This window comes from Salvelinus sp. IW2-2015, linkage group LG32 (assembly GCF_002910315.2).
Source record: "Salvelinus sp. IW2-2015 linkage group LG32, ASM291031v2, whole genome shotgun sequence".
Lineage (NCBI taxonomy): Eukaryota > Metazoa > Chordata > Actinopteri > Salmoniformes > Salmonidae > Salvelinus > Salvelinus sp. IW2-2015.
Window position 1 is genome coordinate 13,748,908 of NC_036871.1, and position 22,784 is coordinate 13,771,691.

Sequence of the window (22,784 nt, forward strand, 5' to 3'; positions counted from 1 at the left end):
AAATGCAGGTTCACAGGAGTCAGCAATTCAAACTTTAATGCATAAGAAGCCCTACTAGTTTATAGTTAGTTAAGCATGTCAAAAAACCTTTATAAAACCCCACACCTGAGAAGTGCCATTTCATGAGGAGAGAGTGGGGGCTGTCCGAGACTGGCCCAACCCCACCGACCAGCAACAGCTGAAGAGCTTCCTGACCAAAACTGATATGGGACTGAATACACAAGCACCATAACACACTGGGGAAATGTTTTAGGTTACACAAGCAAATGTAAGAGTACTTGCCAGGGAATCTTTTTTAATTATAAATCTGATTATTTCACATGGAGATGTGGGAAACTAAAAAGGCTAACTAGCTTGGTATGCTGGCAAGCTGCCAGCTAGCACTTACTAGCAAGGGAAGGCGACTTCCTTGTTTTCACAAACTGAAAAGACAAAAAAATGTTTGCTATCGTCCCCTTTTGAATGGGAGTGGGACAGACAAAGATATCATGTTGCCAAAACGTGTCCACTACTAAAAAATCCCACTCCACTCATGTGCACGCACACACGTAGATCAATGGAGTTAAGCTCTTAGTAACCTTTCATGCGTGTTCTGCCTCCTTTCCGATCCGAGCGACTATTCCTCGACCTCAAACCTATGCCCCATACACATCGTGACGTATTTCATTACGCCGAAGATACCACTGTAGCTAGCAACCTCCACCTAATAATTATCATCAAAAACAAACATCATTACCATCACAATAAACTTAAATGGGAGGCAACAGTCATAATATAGTTGGCTTAACAGACAATGTGTATTATTTAACATTACTGTTAAAATAGTACTCAATTGTTTACAAGTTGCTAGCTATCCCATAATGCCATCACCGAAAACCACATATTTTTATCTTCACTTCCTGTTCTTCGATGGACCCTGGCTGGACTGAAAACGACGGAAAGTTTGAGAAAATTCAAAGTATGTAGCGTAAGTCTTGCAACGGAACCTTCAACCACAAGGGGGTGTTGCGATTTCACTCCATTGTGGACTTCCCCATTGAAATGAATGACATCCGGCGCATACTTTTAAAATGTATTACCTATTATGTGTGGCATAAACACAACCAGTCACAATGTTTTCATCTGATTATGCTATTTCAAAAGTCTCCTGTAGGCTACCTGTGCATGTTCATCCAGTCCGATATAATTCCAGCATCCAAACTGTGCACCGGTCATTCGATGAATGGGAAGAGACATCTGTTAGAAAACAAAACACCAAAAAGTTTAATGACAATCGGAGTTTGTCAAGCCAAGCCTTCGATACTGAGTAGGAAGGGATGTATTTTGTGTTTGTTCGAGAATGACATACTCTATTTAATTTTGGTGTTGAAAACGCAAACCATGATGAAGCACTCGAAGTCGGTAATCGGTATGCAGTTATACATTGCTTTTGGGTTGTATATGGTGCATTGACACAGAAACCTGTTGGTGGAAAATTTGTTACATATATTTTATATAATTATAAATATAGCCAGTGGCAACCCGTCATTCAGGACAGGTGGGTTTGAGCCCCACATGTTATTTTGGCATTAATACATGTCATATATCAGTTTGAAAACAATGTAAAAAAATAAATCATTGAGTTGATAAAGCCACATACAAACATGGTCTCTTTTTTAATTTCTTGAGGAAGGCAGCTCCAAAATGCAGGTTTTTCAGCCTAGCTCAGTGCTTTCTGTGGTGGTGGGGCAACCAGCGGAAAATACAGAGCATAGGTGTTGGTAATGTTCTCCAGATGCGCCATGATTAGCTCAGTGTTCTGTCACTCATGGGGACACTACGTCACCGCCAAGTCTAAGGGTATACCTCCAAAGTTCAAGCCTCTTGGGTGGTGCCATAGAGTTACATTAGAAGTGCTCATCCACGAAGGCTCAAGGTCATTGGCCACAGATAAAATTATGTCAAATCACGTTATATCTACAGTAGCTTTATTTGGACTGATCAACATCATACTTTCAAAATCTTAGCTAGCAGTCATCATGAATCAAGTCAACAATCTACTGGCAAATCCTTTTTAATCCTTGTCATATGAAGAGAAATAATGAAGAGAAATTATAGACAAAATGTATCGGTGCTCATCAGCCATTGGACATAAACATTACACAACAAGTTGGAAATCGCAAATTCAACAATGAGTGGTTTAGAAGGAATCAGTGACAGTGGCTAACTGTAAGCACTGCAAAGAAATCACTAGCCTGCTATTCAGTGGAGTGGCTGTGTGGTGCCAAATCTGGGATTAAGTGTCTCTTTTTCAAGTTTAAAATTATAAACATTCAACATTGGCAATGCTGTCAATGAAGCATGATTTGTGCCGCGCTCAAAACAACTGTTAACTCTGAACTGTGAAACCTTGACTTCAGTGAGTTCAAGACAACTTGGAATTCTGGGAAAAAATAGTACCAACTGGGAAATACGCTTTGAACGGTCATCCAACTTGGAATTGTAAATTGGGAACTCTGGCCTCTTTCTAGAGTTACGACCTGAAGATCAATGACATCATCGTGATTCAACCTTGTTTTTTTCCGAGTTCCCAGTTGTCTTGAAAGGACCATAAATCCAGAGAATGCCAGACTTTGATGACAACATTTGCCCACGAAGGATCGCCGTGCCACCTTCCTGTTCAAGTGAGCACAGCACAACAAGGTGAGTCCAAAAATGTCTTGTATGCTGCTGCATAAATTATGTAATATGCCAGGGAGATATTATTACTTTCTTAGCTACAGTATAGATAAGTGTATGTTGTGTAGTAAGCTGTTAGTAGCCCATGTGCCTCACCCTAATAATTTGCTCTATTTACTCCTCTTAATGTTGCCTACTGTTCTGACTTGGTGGTGCACATGTAGCCTATAACCTGTTTTAGAGAAATGTAATCATCAAAATTTGTAAGAGCTTTCATTGTCTGCTTATACGCCCCCTTTATTTATCCTCCGGTTCTGACTTGGTATACAGGGAGAACACTGTAAGAACGGCCCATTGTCTGAATTCTGTCGCTGTACATTTCAAAAGTGCTAAACAAATAATTATATTGACTACATCCATCCTAGTTCACTCATTAATATCTTAATCTAAATTACGGATTGCCTCTTATCCACTTGTCGTCCCCTTATGCCATAGTTTGTGCATCTCAATTGTCATTAGAAACCACATTTGTTTAAGCAATTGATCCATATCAGCTATGTTTTTTTTAAAGGCAGTAAATGAGGATGAATTAACTGTTTCGCTGCCAGACAAGGCTCCGCTGATAGCCAGGTGTAGCAGTGGTAAAATGTTGGAACTGCTGTTGGGAAAGCTTTATGTAGGCCCTAACAGTTTGTGGGCACCGTTTGTCACCGTTACAGTGCAATTAATGTATTGTTTAGTGTTGTGTAGTGGCTTTGTGGGCATGCATCCCACTTTTTGTAATTCTTTTGCCACACCAAGATGCACATGCTAAAAATCGCCATTAGCATCAAAATGTTGATAATCTGATTTCCCCCTAGCTGATCATTGTCTGCATCCGGCTCTGATCATAGTGTAATGAGATGAAACCGGCAGGGAGAATGAGCTCCTCAGTGGTGGTCAGCGAACACTTAAACTTCTGGCCCATAGCCCTGCATTGCATCAACTGTGCCACAAAACAATGCTGAAGTGGTCAAATCGATATTCACGTGTATAAATATAGGTTTGCTACAGGCATTGTTTTTTGTATAAACCCTAATGTAGCTAGAACTAGCGGTGTCTCAAAGCAGCCTCATAAAAGTTCAGTCATACAGTCACGCTTGCTATTCAGAATTGAAATATCTAGCCAACATTTTAAGTTGAATAACTTTGCTTGGGAACTTTAGAGCTGTAACAATTTGACGCTTTGGTTTAAGGCAAGTACAAACGTATACTAGTAGTAGCCTAGTCATCGCTCCTGCTCGAGTCATTATGGGTGATGCGAAACAACGTCATCTCACTGGCTTCTTCTCTGGTGATCTAGCTCTCATTGGCTATTGCTGATCACCGTCCTCAAAACTTGTTGTTGCACATCTCACACTAGACAAGCATTGCATATTTTGTACCGAGAAAATCCAACATGTTTGAACAAATTGTAAGCAAGGCAGTTAGCTAGTGCCTCCTAAACACATGATTGACACCAGGAAAATATGGTGGGCTATCAGATGAACATTGATGTTGATGTAGGAAAAATCTGCTAGTTAGCTAAACCGAATTACTTTTACTGAAAGTGCCTTTGAGCAGTCCCAGAAGTACCGATATTTTCACTGTTCATCTGATAGCCCACCATATTTTCCTGATGTCAATCATGTGTTTAGGAGGCACTAACTAACTGCCTTGCTTACAATTTGTGATGAGAGAGGGTGTTGTTGCAGAAATAGGACTATGCAACAACATCAACAATAGTTAATTTTTTCAAGCAGGGTGCCTTTTTTTAAAATTTTGAGCACCTGATCCCTGAAAGGTATGTTCTGTACATGGCCCTGATCCAAGATGACTGTAATTTACACAGCGAGACTGAGATGATTTGCCCTACAGTCTTAATATGCTGAGGTCTAAATCTAAAAGTAGACTTGTGCAACATGCCCTGGAGTGTACTGGTTACCCTAAACTTCCCCTATATCATGCCTGACATGTAGACGGTTCCATCTATTCTTATCTCCGAACCATCTGTCCTAATTAACCAATTAGGCGAGAGCTTAGACAGGGTCATGGAAACATGGCCCAGCGCACACAGTCATGGATACTAATCCCATGGCCGGTGGGAACTAGGTGAGATGAGACACTACTCAGTAGGTAAAGCTAGGACCTTCAGGTATTGCACATCTCACTATCAGGAATTGGTTGCCTGGTTTCATCCCTGGACACCTCAGCACACTGACTGAGGCTTTATAATTTTCCTTCCATTTTATTCCATCCTTTCCTTCACTAACACTGATCTGAAAGCACTGATCACTTGAGAGCAATATGGTGGACACCTATCCAGTTATTGTATGTATCAGTGGTCATATAGGAGTAGGTAGTTGCCCCCAACCACCAGTGCAGAGTCAGATGTTAGAATTGCAGGTATGCAAAGAAATCTGATCCTAGATCTGTGTGTAAGGGCAACTTCTGCCTCAAGCAGTCATAAAGGACAAGACGGAGGCCCATTAACAGCACTGAGATCTGGATCTGTTTTAATCTCTTGAAAGGGATGAGCATACTGTTCTGCTACTGTTAAGGAAAAAGGGGCTAGGTCATAATGCTCATGTATTCGGGAAAACAGGATTACTGTAATGTTAAGTAGTAAACAAAAAAATAATGCCAGAAACTGTGTCTGTACTGTGTAACAGCTGATAAAGCTATTCAAGATTTAACTAGTGTAAAAACTAAGGTGTGTGACTGCATGCAACCTGGGATTTCACCTTCATCCAATATCAGCCCTTCCCCAATATCAAGGGTTAAAGCAAGTGGAGTATGTTTTGTAAGCCAAAGCATTCATCCTTTGTTCATTTCCTTTTTCATTGGTAAAATCACAAGGCCACTGCCCAGCTAGATAAAGTGGATGTGGTATAGCCTGCTGCTCCACAAAGAGTCACATGGTTTGATGCCGGCTTAAAAGGCAGAACAGATGTGGTTCCATCATAGGGAACTAATGACTGAAAGTGCAAACTAGGAAGAGAGGAAAAGGTTAAGCAGAATGTCATGGGAATGTCTTTCTCTGTCCATAGCATTTCTGTTCAACTATGTTATATGGCGAGATGTTCTGATGAACAGAGTGCACAATGTGCCGAATATGGTGACAGGTTTATAATGGAATGACCTACTGAATCTGAAGAATAGAGCCATTGAATCATGTGTTTAGACTGGACACATGCACATCCATGGCTGGCCAGAGGCATCTGTAAACTGAGCTCCTCAGTCCTGACTAATCAATACAAATCTAACCTTCTTTTTCAGTGTGACTGAATTCATTTGAACTTTGCATCAAGGTGCTTGTGTGGCTTTACTGCTCTCTAGTGGCAAACTCAGACCGGTATGTCCATCGCTGAATTATGCAGTTATTTGGATGGCTCCTATATCTTGTAAATCTTGATATAGTTTGTTAATATTCTGATAGGCCTGTTGCTAAAAGACCCAAAGTGTGTGCTGCATGAGTATCTGACAAGAGTAGGCCAATTAGAATTAGGCTTATACATAATTGACTCATTAGTTTATTCACATGTCATCATGCACAGTTATGTGCAAGCCAAGCCTATACACAAATGTTCACACTCGGCATATGAAAATATTGCTGACTTGTGGAAAAAATATAGATGGACGTTTTTGCAAATAGCTATTTGAGAAAAGGAAGGTAAAATTGCAAGCGCAGCAACAGTCTCAAGGGCATTGGATGAGGATGAGAGGGATTTTGGAGCATCTGTCTGCATGGTGACGTCACTGACCCTGCTCGTAATCCTCTCGCGCTGAAAGGATGCTAAATTGCTATCGTCTGGAACGACATATAATAGTACAATTCTCACCGAAGAAGAATGCCGAACGAGGATGTATGCTATTAGATTAGATTTGAAACGATTTTTTCCCGGCATCGAATCAAAATCCCTCGAATTCTGGAGACGAACTCAGACGTGATAAGAAGTGCTATGTGACTGGGGATCATTCCTGAGGAAAGAATGCGTCATGGACCAGAATAGCCTATATGCAGTTAAAACCTGTGTCGTTTTATTTATGTGGGTTGTATTTAAATAAGATTATGTTATTTCTCTTTAGATAATAGACAACCTGTGCGCACGGTTGGTATTTGGCAGCATTTTTATATGATTTTATTTACCCTAATCATTGTTGCCCTTCAACCAGACACGGGCTAAAAGTGTCATCCTTTAGGTGATTTCTGTATTTTGTATTTTTCTTCTTTGCGTTTTTCAGTGAATTAGGGCGTTGCAGAATTGTTAAATGTTTGCATTCGATGTCGGATTAGTGGTGTTGCAGGCTATGGTGTTTGTTGTTTGGCCTAGATTATCTCCCCTCCATCTCTGAATGAATGTTTGAGGAATAACGGCCTTGGTATTTTTATAGGATTATTCTAGTCATACTACTTTGGTAAATAACATGTTTGTTTATGCTGCATGACAGGCGCGTAAGAACATCAAATGTGCCACCGCTTTTCACCTTAAGGCGTTTTCATTGTGATAGCCTACCACCTCCAAACTCAGAGCAATGCATACCCTTTCCTGCAAGGACTAAAATGCACGGCCGTCCCTAACCAATTTGATTTTCTTATAATGGCTGCCGTGGATTATCTCGTAGGCGTATTGGTGATCTCCTTATGAATAGCCGAGGTTGAGTCAACGAAATTTCAGGGGCCAAACATTATCCAAATTCGAGACGCAGGTTTTAGGGATAGACAATTGAGTTGTTGACCGCCTCAATTGGCTGCAACACCTTATATGGAAATTAGGCTACACTATATGGAATGCACCCCCATCCGAAGGGACAAGGACCGGTTTTATTTTTTGGTGAGAATATGGATAGGCTTGCCTAAAATGGAGACCGGTGACGCCTTTTTCTCTCCATCCATGATTTGGACTCCGGCTCTCCGTGTTCACAGCGGACCTTGATTTAAAGTCATTCAATTAAGGCACGCGGTGAATGCCAAGAGCCGAGCCCTCGGCCTACAGCACTAAATGGACGCGACATTATTTTGCGCGACGCTGTTTTTTATTTATTTAACTAGGTAAGTCAGTTAAGAACAAATTCATATTTATAATGACGGCCTACCCCGGCCAAACCTGGACGACGCTGGGCCAATTGTGCCCCGCCCTATGGGACTCCCAGTCACGACCGGTTGTGATACATCCTGGAATCGAACCAGGGTCTGTAGTGACGTCTCTAGCACTGAGATTCAGTGCCTTAGAACGCTGCGCCACTCGGGTGCTTACTTAAAAGCATTGCATCTGTAGCCTAATCAATAACGCTTAAATTAGTGATTCTACCACTAAATATAATTTCCTATACAGATGTCACTTCGTTATCGTTGCAGGGAGACATGCATGTTTGCCATTTCAAGCAAGCATTATGTGGTGTGGTGCGGCACAGAGGCGCTGTCCACGATACATGGTGCTGAATTTGACCAGAGGCCGATGGGGCCAGTGTCATCATGCTGTTAGTCTGCCGTCAAAACAAAGCAAACTCAACTCTTATGTAATTGAAAGGCAAGAGTAATCCATCTCAAATGCTGTCCTCCATTGTGCATGGTGGGTTAGGCCCACTGTTCTTTTTTGAAAATCACTGTTTTTTAACTTCATGCCTAATAAAGATTTATTGAGAAAAAAGAGTTGTGTTTAGGTATTTATGATCTCTCCCTCTCTCACACACACACACACAAACTCACACACACGCGCACACACACTCAAGCACACACGCATGCACGCACACACTCAAGCACTAAATAGTTATATAACAGAACTAGTTTCACACTACAGAGGTGGAGCTGACTTTGCAGCATATTCACACAATCAAAAATCATCACACATGCAGCGAAGCTCATTTCCTGAGTTAAATTCCAGTAATTCAACTTTCATTCATATTCATTGCCAAGAGGATTTAACTTTGTGGGGTCTTGTCACTCTTTAATATAGGGTTAACTTAGCATGTAAACAACCCTCTTTTGGGGTGAGTACTAGCTGTCCTTTTCACAACAGTATTTTGATTTCTTACTAGAAAAACTAAACATTTACACAAAAATTATGATTTGTGAGAATTACAGAGTAAAATCCCTGTCCGCAAAGAATATATATTTTTTAATTTATTTGAGATATTCATCTTCTTTACAAGCAGCCAGAGGAATCCAGGGAGATCCCGATGGTGGCGATGCTTTACATTGCCTGAAAAGCATAGCCACGCACATTTACATAAAAAAAACGAAACGTCCTTTGTCTGTCACAAATGTTGAATGCAATAATGTTTGAACTTACTCTGCCAATTGCCCAATGGGGTAGGTCTCTCAGCTGGTCAACATTTGAGACAACATATCCACAGGAAATAAACCCACTTCAAAAGGCGGGTCTCTGTGTGTGGCAATCAATATCTGTTTGCTTATGACTTAAGGCATGTGCACAAGACGGAAGTACATGCACGAGATGAATGCATACTAACTGAAGTCTTGCAGACGTTTACATGGTTTTGCGCATGTGCCAATTAATATACATTTCAAAGGCAGTACTGGACCTCTAAAAAGTTGGGTAAACAATACTTTCCTCTGGATATTAAAAAAAAAGCCAAAAATGTTGATCAGATGAAGGACCAAACGCACAGACAATTAAACATTAAACATTTTCTGCTGTGTTTCGTTTCAGATTGTATACCAAGAATTGGTATCACAGTCTGATTTATTAGGCAATATGAGGGGTAGCTGTACCAGAGACTTTCATATAGGCCTACAGTCAATTAACTAATTAGACTAGCTGCTATCGCTTTGGTGCCTTTGGGAGAGCCACCCCTTAAGTAGACCAGAACTGTGAACATTTGTTCTATGGTAAACGGCCTTTAAGGGATATCTTCATTTACCTACCAATGTTGGCGGTACCTATGGGCACTGCTTGGTGACATTATGCTCTAGGCATATCTGATAGTGACACTTGAGGGCGCTGTTGTCAAAAGAAACTCACGTGCCGCGTTTTGAGAGAGCGGGAATAGTGGAGACTGTGAGCATAGCCAACTCTGTACCAAGAAGTCTGGACCTTATAGGTAGTTGTGCATTTGCCCTGGAAGTGCAGGATTGCTGGTTCAAGTCCTACTCTGACTCTTTCCCTCAATCTCTACATTTATCCTTATTATTGCATTGCCATCTAGTGACTACGTCATGATGTGTCTTATTCTGTTGGTTGCATACCAATGAACAGTCTGAGCTCTGTTCATAACGCCTTGGTGCCAGACCTACTTGGGGCCAATCAATCTCCGACTCATAGTCTGTTGATAAATATAGCACTGCTCTGGGAGACACTGATGTTCACAACGCAAATGTATGATGCCTGACCATCTGGCAAGGGTTTGGACCTCACAGCAAAATCAGTGGTTTAGACTATAAATTGTGGGAAAGGCAAAGTGGCAATTTGCACATGTTCTTAACGTATTCCAAATGTAGGGAGCGGTGAGAGTTTGGAGAAAACAATCCACCTGTGGTGTATTCATTACGTCTCGCAAATGAAACCGTTGACCGTTATAGAACCAAACGGAAGCAAACAGAGCAGAACAGAAACGGGGACGGACCTACCTGAGTTTAGCCAATATAAACTCTCGTTTTCGTTGCAAAACGTTTTCCGTTTGTAGTAGACGGTTTCTGTTGCAAAAAAAATATCTTTGGAGTAAATGGTTTCTGTTGCAATACGTTTTACAACAGACGAAACGTTTTGCAACAGAATCGGCGTAATGAATACACGCATGATTTTGTGCGTTCTATGAGCGGTGACGACACAAGTACGTCACTTTCTACCCAATGATGGCGACTGAACGATTTTACAGCACAAGAGGCTAGACCCGTGTTACCACAAAAACAATATTGTCAAAGTAACAACTAAAGGCGAAATAACAGTGTATTATAGTGACAACATAGTTAAGATAAAGGAGGAGAGGAGCATCATCTTGCAGTTATGTTTCGGGGTTGTCCCGCCAACGTTCTCCGACCATAATGTGAGACGGAGAAAAAGGGGATCTTGGACCGAGCAGCACAGTCATAATCTGGATGACAAACATTGCTCAGTGGTGATTCTGTCACATCATCCATGCTGGCTTTATTAAAAAAGCTAGCTGTATGATATCCATTCACCACAAAGAAAGTCATCTGACAGCTAGTATTTCATCGTCGAAACCCCGGGAGGGGAACCGCTGAGGAAGGATGAAATTCACGGAGCACCTTTCGGCGCACATCACTCCTGAATGGAGAAAACAATACATCCAGTATGAGGTAAATAGCTAGCTAGCTAACGTTAGCGGTCTTGCTTTTTGGCTTGCGCAGCTAGCTAAATTATGCTAGGTACGGTAGGTGCCAAAAAGGGGGTTTTCTTAAACGGAGCTTCGTTTTTTTTTATAGCCAACCCAACTAGTAATATCGGGTTAGCTTGCTAAATTATCTCGCTAACCACCTCGCCAGTATCACAAATAGTTTCGGCTGAACCCTTGCCGACTAAACTCAACTCCACGATTTACGAAAAACGACCGATTTCAGCACCCAATGAATAGCCTGCAATTACACAGAACAATGTCAATTGTAATTGCAGGCTATTTGGGTGCTGAAATCAGCAGTTTTGGATAAAAACTTAATTTAATGAGACATCGAAGCTCCAGTCCGCCCACACTAAATTCGCCGCCGCTCAACTCCATCGTAAATCGTGGAGTTGAGTTTAATCGGCTAGGATTAGAGACTTCAGACGTTCAGGTTTCTGCACAGACGCTATGGATGCTTTAGTCTAGACTAGAGTGACCGGTTAAATTGTGTTTGAGAGCATTTTTAAACCCTCTAAATGGTTAAGAAATAGATGTCATTGTTGCAATAGTTAGTGAGTGGGCAACATGTACTATAATCTTAAAGCTGCAATATGTAATTTTTTGGGCAACCGACGAAATTCACAGAAATGTGAATTATAAATGGCATTCTTATTGAAAGCAAATCTAAGAAGCGGTAGATGTGCGCTATTTCTATGCTTCCCTTCTTAAATGTAGTTTTAGCATCTTTTACTTTCGGTTTTGTACACCAGCTTCAAACAGCGGAAATTACAACATATTTCACAGGGTTTAGATCAGGGATCATCAACTAGAATCAGCCGTGGGCCAATTTGTTATTCAGCGGATGGTAGGGGGGCCAGAAAATAATCATTATTTTTTGTTGTTGACTAAAACATAATTGTTTCAAACCTTGATTACATTTGGTGACATTGACCTGCATAGGGTGCAGTCTTTCGGATGGGATATTAAAACGGGTGTCCTGACTCTGTGGTCATTCAAAATCCCATGGTGCTTATTGTAAGAGTAGGGTGTTCACTGCTGTGTCATGGATAAATTCCCAACCTGGTCACATTCTGTCACGGCCACCTAATCATCCCCCTCATTCCTAATTGGCATATATCACTCCTCACCTCTCCACCTGGTAGCTGATGTGTGGTGGGAGTTCTGGTACAAAAATGCTCGCTGTGCATCACTGAGGTGGGTGCTACACATTGATGGTGGATGAGATGAGTACGTAAAGCGCTTTGAGGACCGTCAGTTAGTAGCAAAGTGCTATATAAATCCAATCTATTATTTGTATACAATCACCAATGTCTCTTATGCATGGGAATACTTGGGAACAGTTTTCTCAAATTAAAATAGCTGATTTCCTGATGTTTTTACAGTTCATGTCCAACAATAAAAAATTAAGAAGAAAAAAAATGTTGGAAGGCCGAATCAAAATGTATTTGTCACACTGAACACATGTTTAGCAGATGTTATTGCGGGTGTAGCGAACTCGTGGCTTGGGGAACCCTGGTTTAGATTGCTTGTTTTGTCACATAAACTGAAATTAGGCGAACTATTAGAATTTTAACAACCAGGGAATGGCAGATTGATTTCTGCATATTGCACCTTTTAAATTGACAAGTTGAATTACTTTGCCATATTAAATTACTGTATGTTGCATTAACTTCCCTAATGTGGACAGTTTGTGTTACTACCTTACACAAGCTTGCGTTTTCACCCCATAAAATTGATTTGAATTACACATCCTTTTTTTTAACCTCCGATTGGTGTAAAAGTTAGTTATCACAATGACATGATTGATTGCTTAAAACAGATCAATATCTTTGGTTTTATATCATTGATTTTGTCACACGCTGGGATGCACAGAACTTAGATTGAGGAATTAACCTCTGAAATGTAACTACAGTGGGGAGAACAAGTATTTGATACACTGACAATTTTGCAGGTTTTCCTACTTACAAAGCATGTAGAGGTCTGTAATTTTTATCATAGGTACACTTCAACTGTGAGAGACGGAATCTAAAACAAAAATCCAGAAAATCACATTGTATGATTTTTAAGTAATTAATTTGCATTTTATTGCATGACATAAGTATTTGATACATCAGAAAAGCAGAACTGAATATTTGGTACAGAAACCTTAGTTTGCAATTACAGAGATCATACGTTTCCTGTAGTTCTTGACCAGGTTTGCACACACTGCAGCAGGGATTTTGGCCCACTCCTCCATACAGACCTTCTCCAGATCCTTCAGGTTTCGGGGCTGTCGCTGGGCAATACGGACTTTCGGCTCCCTCCAAAGATTTTCTATTGGGTTCAGGTCTGGAGACTGGCTAGGCCACTCCAGGACCTTGAGATGCTTCTTACGGAGCCACTCCTTAGTTGCCCTGGCTGTGTGTTTCGGGTCGTTGTCATGCTGGAAGACCCAGCCACGACCCATCTTCAATGCTCTTACTGAGGGAAGGAGGTTGTTGGTCAAGATCTCGCGATACATGGCCCCATCCATCCTCCCCTCAATACCTGTCTCTTATACACATCTAGATGTGTATAAGAGACAGTCCTTCTATTCCTCCAAACACGGCGAGTGGAGTTTAGAGCAAAAAGCTCTATTTTTGTCTCATCAGACCACATGACCTTCTCCCATTCCTCCTCTGGATCATCCAGATGGTCATTGGCAAACTTCAGACGGGCCTGGACATGCGCTGGCTTGAGCAGGGGGACCTTGCGTGCGCTGCAGGATTTTAATCCATGACGGCGTAGTGTGTTACTAATGGTTTTCTTTGAGACTGTGGTCCCAGCTCTCTTCAGGTCATTGACCAGGTCCTGCCGTGTAGTTCTGGGCTGATCCCTCACATTCCTCATGATCATTGATGCCCCACGAGGTGAGATCTTGCATGGAGCCCCAGACCGAGGGTGATTGACCGTCATCTTGAACTTCTTCCATTTTCTAATAATTGTGCCAACAGTTGTTGCCTTCTCACCAAGCTGCTTGGCTATTGTCCTGTAGCCCATCCCAGCCTTGTACAGGTCTACAATTTATCCCTGATGTCCTTACACAGCTCTCTGGTCTTGGCCATTGTGGAGAGGTTGGAGTCTGTTTGATTGAGTGTGTGGACAGGTGTCTTTTATACAGGTAACGAGTTCAAACAGGTGCAGTTAATACAGGTAATGAGTGGAGAACAGGAGGGCTTCTTAAAGAAAAACTAACAGGTCTGTGAGAGCCGGAATTCTTACTGGTTGGTAGGTGATCAAATACTTATGTCATGCAATAAAATGCAAATTAATTACTTAAAAATCATACAATGTGATTTTCTGGATTTTTGTTTTAGATTCCGTCTCTCACAGTTGAAGTGTACCTATGATAAAAATGACAGACCTCTACATGCTTTGTAAGTAGGAAAACCTGCAAAATCGGCAGTGTATCAAATACTTGTTCTCCCCACTGTATATGTAATTGAAAATATAATCTACGTAATCCCCCAAGTTATTATTTATCATGAGTGCAATAAACAATAACTAGTAATGCTGCATACTGCAAGAAAGGTTCAAATCTAACCTTTCTGGTTAAAACTGATAAATTGCTGAGGTGTAGTCACTTTTGAGGATACAAGCTTAAGTACACAGTACAAATATTTTATGTATTTCCTATTCAACAAAACTGTATGAATAAGGCTTAAAAATAATTATATTTTTTCTAAATAAGTATAATCAATTTATAAAACGACTTACTAAGATTTCGGAAAGTATTCAGACCCCTTGACTTTTTCCACATTTTGTTACGTTCTAGCTGAACCCTACATCACAGCTACTAACAAACTCAGTGCCTCTGTTCAATGGGGATGATTGAAAAGACCTGCAATCTATGGAACTGGTGTGGAATGCAGCAACATACTGTAGCTCTGCAATGAGCACCTGCATTTGGAGGTGACGACAGCTGCAGTCCTCAGTCAGACTGAGCCACAGCTGCTTCCAGTTCTAGTCTATGCATTGCTGCTTCTTGCACAGATTAAAAAAAAAAAAAAAAACATCTCTGTAAAGGGTCAGCTTGCTCTCCCTCTCCCACAGTCTGCTGGGCAGTGTGTGAACAAAATGGGTCCAGACCAGTGGTCCCTTAAGCATTTCTTTGTTATGAAATAAGCATACACACCAAATAGATTTATGGCATATTGATCAATGCGTGTCTGCAGGCCGTCATTCTTAAAAATGTATGAAATGTGGTGTAGTTATGTGTCCACCACACACAGCCCCCCATTTTTTCTCCCTCAGAAAATGGCACTCTCCATCTTCAGTACATATAATTTAATCATCAAACATCAGTGCTGCGAGGTTTCCTTCGTGGGATTAGCCTACCGATTAGAGATTGGCAGGGCTGGAACAGACACTGAATGATGGCTCTTTGGCTCTTGTGGGGGTCAGTTCTTTACACAATGATGACACAATTTGTCTTTCCAGACTCCCGGCTGTTGGCTAGAGTTGCACAACACACAGGGACAAATTATCACGTGTGTAGTGGTTTTCAGAAGTGTATTCTGAGAATCTGCCTATTTATGAGAACCTGTTTGTTAGATTCTGCCTAGCTGTGTGGTTTGTTTGAGTGTGCGCTCACACACACACACACACACACACACGTATGCATGTGTGTGAGTGCATGCATGTGCAGCTCTGAGAATATAGGTGTTGTATTTGTTCACTGATCTCTCTCTCTTAGGGCAAGAGGGAAGCTGGCCTCTGCTTCACCATTCTGTATGAGCAGAGCACTGTACTGCCTCTGAATTAGATTCAGCAGGGAAACGGGCTGAGGCTTAAAGCCGATTTATACCTGAAATGTGGTCGGAGGCCCTGTATGAAGAATGTGATGCAATTGCGGAGCCTCCGGTAGCACACAGAGTCCAAATGGAGCTCTGTACCGCATCGCCGTGCGCCGCCCAAATTTTGTAACAACGCGGAGGGTTACATATAAAGCTCCGCATTGACATGATTGGTTGATGGTAGGTGAGGGCGGGAGGTCCAGTATAAACTAACTCACTTCCTTGACAACAGCTCTGCGCTGCTCGGCGAAGCGCAAGCAGTATGAACGCCCGGACTTCTGCAGAGGCCGTGTCACCATAGGATGCTGCACGGCCAATGCAGACGTCAGATTGACCCTGTGTGACTGTGTGCGCATTCATGTGTTTGCGTGCCATATTCATGTCTCTCTGTATTCATGTGTGTGTGACTGTGGTTACGATTGTCATTGAGAATAACAACAAGTGCCAGTCTTAGTACTGTCTGTGTGACCTCTGTTGTTGTCTACACTGCTGTTTCTTTCGCTCTTGTGGAACGCTGGTGTCAGCCGATTTTCTGGCTGCTGGCTGTCACCTGATGCGAGTTACACCGAACCATTAAAGTCACAGTTTATGATTATCGCTGTTGTCATTGCAGAAAGCAAGGGTGGGTCGTATTCATTAGGGCAAAACGGTTTGCAACGGAAAACAAAAACAAGTTTCTTATTGGACCCGTTCAGGTAGTCCCTTCCTTTTTCAGTCATTTTTTTTCTTCTGTTTGATGAATATGACCCTGATTATGGTTTACAAGCTCACATTGGAGATGCAGTGGCTAACTCACTAGTAGTTAATAGTTTATAGACAACCTACGCCTGTGTCTTGGCTTGTGCGTCATAGAATAGATGTAATCCTATTATAAGCGTGACACCCAAATATATATATATATATATATCAGTTTTCTTTTAGCTTAGTAGCATATTAGGCAGACTAATGCAGTGAGATTGCAGACAGAGTGAGCGGTCAGTTGTAGTCAGAAGTCACTCAACTTGACTGTTCATTCTAACCAGGCTCTGTCTCCTAGACTCCTCCTGGTGTAGCCAAATACACACACACACTTCCACAGTCCACTCTGCTTTGATTTTTGCTGGCCTTGTGTTGTTGTTTGGCCTGTATTACGGTCTATGCTGTGTGAGTACAGCCATATGCAAAGATACCACAGACCTGTGAAAGGCCAACAGGAGTACAGCGTCAGAGAAGAGGGAGGATGGAGGGAGGTTGGGCTAAAGGGATAATCGCCTGCCTGTAGTGTTCTGCTTTCTTTAGGAAACTTACGCTTTAGCACCCGCTGATACACTTACTGCACAGACACAGGCTCAAGCAGGGGCAGTTGCCCTCTTTGTCACGTACACACCCACACACCGTGGGTAGTGTGGGAAAGCGTGGGCTTTCGCTACACAAGTAGCACGGCGCCCTGTCTTGTAAGGCTATATGCTGAGTGTCGCATGACAGTTGGGGAGCTTTGTAAGCAGACCACGTCATGCCATCGCTGCCTCTGTTGCTGTTATCATCCCTACCATCTGTGCCACAAACAATTTGCTGCTCAGTCAAAATCTATCTGTTCCTCACAGTCACCATTTTAAAACCGAACAACCCTAGGGAAACACTGGACTGCTAGTTTGAAAGTAGTACAAAACAAGGGTAGAAAACGTCATGTGAAAAAGAGGAAGACACGTTTCTCACGGTTAAGCCTAGGAGCTAAATGTTCCCGTGGTTTTACTTACTAGCAATGATTTTACCACAAAGGGGTCTTCTTCAGGCCTTCCCGTGTGGTCAAAATGAATGTTTCTAATAAAACTACTGGAGCGTTCAACGGTGGACTGTTCCATTTTATATTAGCCCTCGCTCTCACAGGGAGAGTCCTGTGACCGTCTTCGTGGGGTGCAGAGCAGGGACCAGGCTCACGGCGGGGTCATATCACTGTCCTCAACTGGCTCAGCTACAGGGCAAAGTAAGAAAGACACTGGTCGCGTTCCAGCCCGCCGCACTGTGCAAAATGATCAGATTTCACAATGCCTTGAAGTGTTTTACATCTTTGGAACCACATTAATATGATATAGGCTAGCAGTCTGATGATATGTACGGTCCGACTGTGTGGAGATGAGCTGGAACACAACCAACCCCTCACAGAAGACCACAGCTAAGATGGAGGAATACACAGATGGGCCCCTAGTATGTTGATTCTCACGCTGTCTCGCTATTGACTGTTTCTGAGATCCTATCTGATCTAGCCAAGTTCTAAGAGAATAGGTATAAACTAGTACAAGTCATTTTATCCTCCATCTAGGTAGGATAGACTTACACATCTAGATGTGTATAAGAGACAGCACACACACACACGTATGCATGTGTGTGAGTGCATGCATGTGCAGCTCTGAGAATATAGGTGTTGTATTTGTTCACTGATCTCTCTCTCTTAGGGCAAGAGGGAAGCTGGCCTCTGCTTCACCATTCTGTATGAGCAGAGCACTGTACTGCCTCTGAATTAGATTCAGCAGGGAAACGGGCTGAGGCTTAAAGCCGATTTATACCTGAAATGTGGTCGGAGGCCCTGTATGAAGAATGTGATGCAATTGCGGAGCCTCCGGTAGCACACAGAGTCCAAATGGAGCTCTGTACCGCATCGCCGTGCGCCGCCCAAATTTTGTAACAACGCGGAGGGTTACATATAAAGCTCCGCATTGACATGATTGGTTGATGGTAGGTGAGGGCGGGAGGTCCAGTATAAACTAACTCACTTCCTTGACAACAGCTCTGCGCTGCTCGGCGAAGCGCAAGCAGTATGAACGCCCGGACTTCTGCAGAGGCCGTGTCACCATAGGATGCTGCACGGCCAATGCAGACGTCAGATTGACCCTGTGTGACTGTGTGCGCATTCATGTGTTTGCGTGCCATATTCATGTCTCTCTGTATTCATGTGTGTGTGACTGTGGTTACGATTGTCATTGAGAATAACAACAAGTGCCAGTCTTAGTACTGTCTGTGTGACCTCTGTTGTTGTCTACACTGCTGTTTCTTTCGCTCTTGTGGAACGCTGGTGTCAGCCGATTTTCTGGCTGCTGGCTGTCACCTGATGCGAGTTACACCGAACCATTAAAGTCACAGTTTATGATTATCGCTGTTGTCATTGCAGAAAGCAAGGGTGGGTCGTATTCATTAGGGCAAAACGGTTTGCAACGGAAAACAAAAACAAGTTTCTTATTGGACCCGTTCAGGTAGTCCCTTCCTTTTTCAGTCATTTTTTTTCTTCTGTTTGATGAATATGACCCTGATTATGGTTTACAAGCTCACATTGGAGATGCAGTGGCTAACTCACTAGTAGTTAATAGTTTATAGACAACCTACGCCTGTGTCTTGGCTTGTGCGTCATAGAATAGATGTAATCCTATTATAAGCGTGACACCCAAATATATATATATATATATATNACACACACACACACACACACACACACACACACACACACACACAGAAACTCCAAACACTCCCACACAACACAAGTATGCCAACGAACCCAAAGCGCAGTGACTGATCCCAGGTCATGCACAGACAGCACCACATGCTCATTATCCACCATGGGCAGAAATAAAACAGGCACGACTTTGAAACTCCTGTTTGCACTTGTCCATGTCGGTACAACAACCAATAGGTTGTCTTCCAGTGAACTAGACTTCTTTCCCAATCATTTGTCCATTCATTCTCTTCATTTGTTGCTCTTGTTTGTAGATCTACTGAATCCACTCATTCAGCAGAGCCTGAGTGACCTTGACCATGCGGCTCTATTGGCACCGAGGACTTGTATTGTCGTCTGTCTCACAGGCTTCTCCACAATAACGAGGGGCTTCTTGTTCTCTGCACTCCGGGACACACACACAGAGATGTAGAAAGACTGCAGTAGCTATCTGCTGCTGACTGTCTATTCTGAACCCATTGTCTGGACTCTGGCTAGGGGGCTAGGGCTTCAAAAAAGCACGTTCTGTTCTGTGTGATTGGTTCCGTGATGCACCAGAATAACCTTGACTGTTTCCTTTGTCATCCTGATGCCAAGGAAAGCTGGGACAGAACACTTCCCCTTTTTCACCTTTCTTCTCTATTGTTAGATTTGCATGACCCGTTTTTATCACGCAGCTCGGCTGCTTCCGCTGGCTGGCTGGCTGGTTGTACTGTCTCTGGTCTCTCTCTCTGGTCTCTGTCTGTCTACCTCTGTGCCTGCCTGCTTGCTCCTGGGCAGAAATTCTCTGGCTGTTTTAGCTAGTCAGCGGTGGAATAATCTGGTTGCCCACATGTTAAGGAGCGGCAGCGTCATGAGTCATACACCACAGCACATCACAGGGCTCTACGCTGAGCTTTTTTTACAAGGAGGACGTGTGCGTCTAAGTAACAAAACAAAAAAATGTAGGGGGACACACAGACATTGAGGAGAATGAAAAATATGAGGTAATAATCCTTCATATTTCTAGGCGCACTGGTGCTCCTAAATAAATATTCTGGGTCGCACAGCAAACCATTTAGGCGCATATGCGAGTAAAATAGTCGCACTGTATCATGTGCTGTTATAACACATTGTGCTGTAGGCTTACATGTGTGCACCTAAAGTGCATCATTTAAAGTGTTTACAGGTTGAAACGTAAATAATGTCGCCTCAAACAAAATGTCTGCAGTGCATTAGGCCTTTTTATGTGTCATCCGATTAGTTAGGTTAGTGATTTTTATTATAATTTTATTTACCCCTTTCTTGTTTTTCTATTTCTGCTCTGCAGGCTTTCAAGGATATGCTGTATTCTGCCCAGGACCAGGCACCCTCTATCGAAGGTAAAATAAGCTCTGTGTGTGTATGTGTGTGTGTGTGTGTGTGTGTGTGTGTGTGTACGTGCACATGCACATGCACATGCAGTGTACGTGCATATTGCACACTATTAGGGCCCAACCCTGACCCCCACGTCCCCCCCAACACACCACTATTAGGTAACCCATGGCCTTTCAGTATCAAACTGCTGAAGATATCAATGCAAGAACAAAGTCAATCACCTGCATTAGATAGACCAGGAGAGAAAAGCGCTGGGCAAAGTGGAAAATGGAGAGAAGGAAAGACAGCAGAGGAAGAGCGTTGAGCCAGGGAGAGGAAGAAAAGTGCACAATAAGCAAACTTCATCCCTCAAATACCCCTCTTTCCTTTAAACGATGCTTCTGTCCATCAGTCTTTGGTCTAACAGCAAGGAGAATGACAGAATGCTTTGCTCCAGACTTTTTCTATTGTCGCTGGCGTCATCATAGCTGTCCTCAGTTTATTGGACGGCTAATCCATTTCTACAGCGCGATTCTCAGTGCAACGTGTCATGGTCCTTTGTTAAGAGTTCCCTGTGGTGTCTGCGTGGCATTGTGAGCTTGAAGACTTAATCCAGCTTGTTACGTTTGACCAGGCCACAGAGGCTACTTTGTTCCACTCGCCTGTCAACACCTTTTTGTAGGAGCCTGAGGTCTGGAACACAGTCAAAGCTGGAGGGAACTGCAGTACACACATGCAGGTGGAGGATTGTATAGTGTAGCTGATTAGGGTGAAAAGAGTTGGTATCTGTCAACCCTGAGATGTGCCTGAAGTTAGAGGCGTTAGGCGAGTCAAAGCTTGAGGGGACCCGAGAAGGCTTGTAGGTTGAGTATTGTACAGTGTAGCTTCTTTCAAGGGATAGAAATGGTTTTCTATCAAACGTGTGCATGTCTGTGTGTTAGACCTGGGTTCAAATACTATTTGAAATCATTTCAAATACTTTAGCCACTCACCGTGGGATTAAAATTGATTTAATTGTATTTTTTTTAATCAATGATCTACACAAAATACTCTGTCTACGTGGAATAAAAAATAACTCCTATAGGTCTAAGCCCTTGGTTTGCGATATCTACTAAGCTAACATATATTTTCAAATGGTCATACCATGGATCATTTAGCTATTTGATTTTGAATTTTAGGAACCCTGTAGGTATATTTAAGCAATAGGGCCCGAGGAGGTGTGGTACATGGCCAATATACCACTGTTAAGGGCTGTTCTTATGTACGACGCAACGCCGAGTGCCTGGACACAGCCCTTAGCCGTGGTATATTGGCCATATACCGCATAACAACCAGGGCCACAGTCTGGTTGTTACACCAGAAGTTATTGGTTATGAATATGGTGGAGTCAATTAAGGTTGGATATGAGCCAGGGGCTTGGAATGTTACTGTGTGAGGGAAAGGCAATCACATGCTTGCGGTCACTGATAGGGTGGAGAGCTGTGGATTAGTGAGGAATGGGGGTATGAGGTCAGGTCAGGTCACATGACGGGAGAAAGAAGGAACAGTTTATTAGCCACATCACTTAGCTTCCTGCCTAGCAATAAATATGTAATGTTTAGAGGGAAGGAGGAGAGTTCACCTAAATTGGGGTATATACACTTGTGCTGGTGGGAACATGTCTTTGTCTGTTCAGCTGTCTGGGCCAGTGGGTGAATACACTTTTGGTTTGAGCTTTTATAGTTGTCCGTCAGGTTCTAAATAACAGGGTAAAAACGAATACCACTTAAAGAAACTATGTCTCTAGCATAAAACACACAGATTGCTATTCAATATTCAAAGTCACGTCAAATTACTCTAGGGGTGTTTTAACGGGTATGTCTCTTAAAAACTTTGCGCACGGGGAGTGTACGGGGAGTGAGTTGCCATTATTCTTTTTAAAGCTCTTCAAGCTCTGTCAAATTGGTTGTTTATCATTGCTAGACAGCCATTTTCAAGTCTTGCCATAGATTTTCAAGTTGATTTAAGTCAAAACTGTAACTAGGCCACTCAGGAACATTCAATGTCGTCTTGGTAACTCCAGTGTAGATTTTGCCTGTTGTTTTAGGTTATTGTCCTGCTGTCTCCAAGTGTCTGTTGGAAAGCAGACTGAATCAGGTTGTCCTCTAGGATTGGCTCTATTCAGTTTATTTTAT

General features: G+C 42.5%; 1 protein-coding gene across 1 annotated transcript in view; it reads left to right on the top strand.

The window, feature by feature from the left end:
* Positions 1 to 10,473: 10,473 nt before the first annotated feature.
* LOC111957026 (xenotropic and polytropic retrovirus receptor 1 homolog) overlaps positions 10,474 to 22,784 on the top strand; it is a 33,420-nt gene continuing 21,109 nt past the window's right edge. The window contains exons 1-2 of the mRNA XM_023977739.2: positions 10,474 to 10,957; positions 20,585 to 20,636. Of these exons, the coding sequence (XP_023833507.1) occupies positions 10,889 to 10,957; positions 20,585 to 20,636 (121 nt within the window). The 5' untranslated portion in view covers positions 10,474 to 10,888. The remainder of the gene's footprint in view (positions 10,958 to 20,584; positions 20,637 to 22,784) is intronic.